The 5,613-nt window shown below is 34.9% G+C and overlaps 1 protein-coding gene across 3 annotated transcripts in view; it reads right to left on the bottom strand.

Moving 5' to 3' along the window:
* LOC108750001 (serine-rich adhesin for platelets) overlaps positions 1-5,613 on the bottom strand; it is a 77,847-nt gene that overhangs the window by 65,542 nt on the left and 6,692 nt on the right. Inside the window, exon 1 of one of the 3 annotated variants that reach the window (XM_018489147.1) lies at positions 5,312-5,417. The exons of the other annotated variants lie outside the window; for them this stretch is intronic. Coding sequence (XP_018344649.1) covers positions 5,312-5,378 — 67 coding nt within the window. The 5' untranslated portion in view covers positions 5,379-5,417. Of the gene's footprint in view, positions 1-5,311; positions 5,418-5,613 lie in introns of those variants that run through there. 3 annotated transcript variants of the gene reach the window in all.

The raw sequence follows: 5,613 nt of genomic DNA, 5'->3' as shown, positions 1-5,613 counted from the left end.
AATATAAATATAAATAACATAGAAAATAGAAAAACATCAAATTATAATATAAATCTCTTTTCGAATGTATATAATATGTTATATTATTTTATATTTTAAGTATTTTGTATAACGAAATATTTATCTGAAATGTTGTGGAAAACTTTGCTAAAAATTTCCGAAATTTTTAAGTACTTTTGTTCAAAATTCTAGATGAGATAAGATAACAACGCAACTTTTAAATAAACAAGACAAATATAACACAAACTATACATTGTAAATCAATATATTGAAAAAAAAAGATGTTATGTCAACAGAAAACATTATTTTGATTGAAAATAATTTTGTTAATTCACAGTTACGCTATTAATAAAACAAATACATCTCCTGTTTTAATAAAATTTTATTTATTTATTAAACCGTTTTTGAATCAACAAGATTGTTTTAAAATTAAAATAATGCTGTTGATAATAACATTTTTTTCAGTATAAAAAACAGAAATTCATGAGGTTATATCTATCAGTTTCAAGAATAAATAAAGTATCTAATATTTTTAAGAGTAAAACAAAATTCCCTAAAAATTCCAGATAGTAAACGCTATATAATATATAATAAAAATCAATTTGTTTCCAAAACTCTTAATTTATTTTACATTATAATTTGGCTGAAGTAGACTCAGTATAATCGGAACGTTCCATGCATTGTATATTAATGAGTAATTAAATTTAATCCCTTTTTCTCTAATTCCTTATTTAATAGACTTAATCCCTTCTTGACGTTTCAATAAACTAGTTTTAATCTTTAACCTAATTAATTACTCGTTTGTTTGACTTTTCATCAATTTTATTATATAACAATAAACATATATAACCAAATGATCACGCAATCATTTCCTCTCGTACGATCGAAAATATTACGTCCTTCTTCTTCTTGTTACTACTTCCAACTATAACACCAATGCGCGAGCAACTCTTGTATAAAAGTTTCCCACTTTCTTAACACGAAAAACAATCGAAATTATTCCCGCTTCAATCAACAGGTGTTTTCGGATACGGAGGGCGACTTTCGCGGAGGTACGTTACACGATAACGCACTCGAAAGGTTCCACAAAACGTTGCCACGCGACCCGGGAGTACAACGTCTTTCACTGCAGGACACGCGGTGTATTAATATACTCGTCGGCATTGAGAATAAACAGCTGATTCAAGGTCGACGCCCACCGTCGTCGTACGCGTTGAACCCTTCAACGACTCCCGGCTGAACAATCGCGATCTACTTTCGCATCGCTCACGGAGAATTTTGCCCGCTACGAAAACCTCCAAACTGATTTCGACTTGACAAAAAATCCCCTTTTATCTCGTTCGATCGTCTCAGCTTCGAGACGTGGCCTCGATACAATCGGCAAACATTTCGAGATTAATTGCCACCGTGGACGTGGCGCGATGAAAAAAAAAATATACGTATTTTATCTTGGCTCTCTCGCCGCGCTTCCGTCACGATTACGCAAACGACAGTGCGAGAAAAGAAGCTGAGCGAAATAAGTGGTCGTAATAAGCCACAAGGCATCTAAACGCTTGTCTATAGTAAGCCATATAAATTATAGTCGGCGTGTCTTGTCTCGTGATTCACTAAACGATTAAAGACTCCAACGTAACTATGTGAAGTCAATTTTCGTGAACAAATTGCTATGTAGATTGAGAATCAGTCGGATGATTGTTAGGTACCAGCTATCTCTAACAAAGGTCGAGGTATAATGAGAGCGATTAATTAATTCATTATAATGAGGCGCGAAATCTTCAAAGCGGGATTTCTTAAAGAATTTCGCTTGGGATTTTATCGCGTGCGTCTCAATGCGATAAAATCCACGCTATTATGTACGCGCTATTATATGGCTATTTTGCGTGGTCATCCAAGTGGTCGACGACGGGGCGATCCATCTTGGCTCGAGCGCGTGACGATTACTGGTAAGCACGTGCTCGGTATCAATTATCATCCAAGTGAGTAAAGCGACCGCGAGCGCGAAGGAATCCCGGCACGCGAATCGCCCGAGCGATTGTCGGGAGTGTGTCGTGGGAAAAAGGCCAAACTGGAGGGACTGCACAACTGACGATATAGATCGCTAATTTCTATTTTCTTCTACAAAAATCCAATCAATACTGGTTAATTTAGCATTGAAAATTAAATTTTTGTAAAGGAAGCACATCTGGAAACATTTCAAAATTTTCAAAGAATTTTCAATAAATCGCAAGCGGAAGAATATATCTCTTAATTAATTATGATTGTCAAGCAAAGAAAAAAAAACAGCTTAATGTGAACTCGAAGGTATTATTCGCGTGACTGAGCAGAAAAAAGTTATTTTGCAATCTTCATACACTTGTAAAATGTTATAGAGTTATTACTCGGCACGAATTTAAACTTATCTGTTATTCAGGCTTAATTGTTGGCAGTCGATACTATTATTATTATTGCTGAACGGAAAGAAGTTTTATTGGAGTACTATCTGAAAATGATTTTGTTGGATTATAACAATAATCATGGAGGAAACTCGAGCATTATGAAAGCAACATTTTGACATTCTAGAAACTAGCTTGAGCGTCTTATATAATTATTTTGAGTCGAATAAAATTATTTCGCCATTTTTGTACATACACTTTTGAAATGTTAGAGTTACCACTCTAACACGAATTCAAACTTATTTATTATTCATCAAGCTTACAATTTTCTCGGCAATGGAAAGAATGGTTTTGCTGAAGGATCAAAAGCTTTAATTAGATACACACAGATTTGAAAATAATTACGTTGAACAATCAAAATAATTATCTACGGCGATCGAACATTATGATAAATCTTGACATTCTAACAACTCAATTGAGTATCATTATTTAAATATTTAGATATTTCAGCAAAACCGGTTTGTTTGATTTACACCGTTTGCAACAGTTTTACTGAGAATTTTGCGCGCGAGTGTGTGTGTGTGTGTGTGTGTGTGTGTGTGTGTATGTCGTTTATACAGGTACACACGTGATCTCATCCTTGGCACTTTTTTCAGTGCAAAACTTCACAAAACTCGAGTGCAAGAATGGACTCGATGGGAAAAGACATTTTTCCGGGCTGAACGCGAACGGCACGTAGTTCACGACGATGAACGGCTTGAAGGAATTTATCGTGGAGTCGTGAAGTCATCGAGAACTTTCCGAGACATCGACGAACTCGGCGCGGCGGGTATTTCCTCGTGCGATTTTCGTCGATGACTATCGTGTTTAGCGGCGAACGAAATGCGATTGTTACCGCGCGCTCGAAGAATTCGTGCCGCTTTAACAGACGCAAGGAACTCGGAATGGCACGCGAAACGCTGCAAATTTCATCGGCACGACGTGCTGCCAAAAGTTTTCACGGATGAGACGTTATCGAGAACGAGAATGATGTTGAGTCTCGTTGATGCTGATCGGGATAATCCCCGTCGTCGCCACGTTGTCTGCCGCCGCCGACTGAAGCAATCCCGGCGGTTTCCGCTGCGAGTGACTTTGTTATTGGATTCGCTGAGCCGAGCCAAGTTGTGCAAATGTTTAATTTAAGAAGAGAAAAACAAATAACGCGTATATATTTTTATTATTACACGCTATTAACATCGATAGTACGAGCCGGTTGTTGATCGAATGATTGCAGGGAAAATGAAGAATATTTCCATTGCCGATTATAATAATAGATCATTGATATGCAATGTGTCACTAATGATCTAACGCTTCTTCTTTTTCTCTTTCTAGTACTCTACTCGTGAAGATCTCTTTTTCGATTGCGTAACGTACAGGGTGTTTCAATATTATCCATTTTCTGTAAATAATCATAACTTTATTAATAATTGCTACATGGAAACAGAATTTATAGAAAATATTTGTACTAATATGACGTTCAAATTAATTGCATACTTTATTCGATGTAACCACCCTTTGCTTTGATGCATGCCCGCAATCGCTTAGGGAAATTGTCAACGATGGCCGTAAATTCCTCATAATAATAATGTTGTTCTATGTCTTACTTAACGATTTTTGTAATGCATTAACAGACTTGTGGTTAATTGCACAAGCTCTCCATAATAGATCACACAGAATAATCCATTGGATTAAGCTCTGATGAATTGGAAAGCCAATCCTTTTTGTCACAAATTTTCGAAAACAATGTTTTGCAGAACTCAACAGTTTTCTTTGCTGAATGTTTATAATCAACTGAACCGATCGCCATGAAACTTAGCATGATTGTTTATATTTATACGAACTACCAGCCTGGTAACAATAATCTATGTGGCGGGTTTTATAAGATACTGTTTCACACCGTTAAATAAAAAGACGGATAATATTGGAACACCCTGTACAATCGTGATCAATTAGCATGAAGAAAATGATTTTGCTCAAGTATCTCAAAATGACTAGATATACATAGAAAGAACGATTTTGCTAAATTATCATCAAAAATTTTAGAGTCGAAAATAATTTTGTTGGACCATCAAAATAATTACTCTTCTCATTTCCGTCAATCGCGGTCAATTATATTGCATGGAAAGAATGATTTTGCTAAAATACTTAAAAATAAATGCACACGGAAAGAGTTCTGCTGAAAAATAAAAAAATTTAGGTAAATACAGATCCGAAAATAATTTTGTTGGACCTTCAAATTAATTAGTTTCAAAAGTTCAACAAGTTCTGACATTCTAATAATTAATTTGAGCGTTTCAATTATTTTGCTTCAACAAAATTTTTCGATACTTCAGCAAAACCATCGTTTCCATGCAGAGTACAGAACATGTAGCTTTTTCCTTGGGGCAAAAATACAATGTGAAAAGTAAAAGTTCATGTTATTAAAGTTAATGAAGTTTTTCACTTTTCACGTTTTCGCCGGGAAAAAGTTACAAGGTCGGTACCTTATAAATTTGAAAATAATTATGTTTGGACGATCAAAATAATTATGTAGCAAATATAATAATAATTAATAATGGTACAAAAAACTTTAACATTCTAGCAATCAGCTTAAGCATCAAATATAATTATTTTAACAGTCCAACATAATTATTTTTTTTCTCCAGTCAAATTTGCAAATATTTCAGCAAAAACTGGTTTTTTCCATTGGTTTTTCGCTTATTATGTCGTACAAACAGATATATACTCGGTCATTATCTATATTTATCTATGTTTAAAATACTATCTACTACCCTTTCTGCGAGAACAACATAGTTCGTGGATCTTTACGAAAAAATATTGTATGTCGACACAGTGCGCGAACAAGAAAATCGACGTTCATCTAGATGGCAGATAATAAAATGTACGACGGTATCACTTACGTACAAACGGTATCTTGTATCCGTTATTATTTACATTATTATCGCTTGTACTATTATCGTTGTGCATAAGCGATCACGCTCCATCAAAGATCGGCAATACTTGAGTGCTTCCTGTTTAGTACGGTTGACCGGAATCGGTAGTTTGCGATATTTCCATTTCTGTTTTCCATTTAATCCGCGTCATTGTATATCAGCGAGCTCGGTCCTCTGCTTAAACTGCGAGTTACAGGAAACAAAGGAAAAGAAGAAATGCAAGAAATAAACGAAATTTTGCCTAAATTAATATAAGAGATATTAGTATA

Source organism: Trachymyrmex septentrionalis, unplaced genomic scaffold, assembly GCF_001594115.1.
Source record: "Trachymyrmex septentrionalis isolate Tsep2-gDNA-1 unplaced genomic scaffold, Tsep1.0 scaffold32, whole genome shotgun sequence".
NCBI classification, from domain to species: Eukaryota; Metazoa; Arthropoda; class Insecta; order Hymenoptera; family Formicidae; genus Trachymyrmex; species Trachymyrmex septentrionalis.
This window is presented reverse-complemented; position numbering and strand designations above follow the sequence as displayed.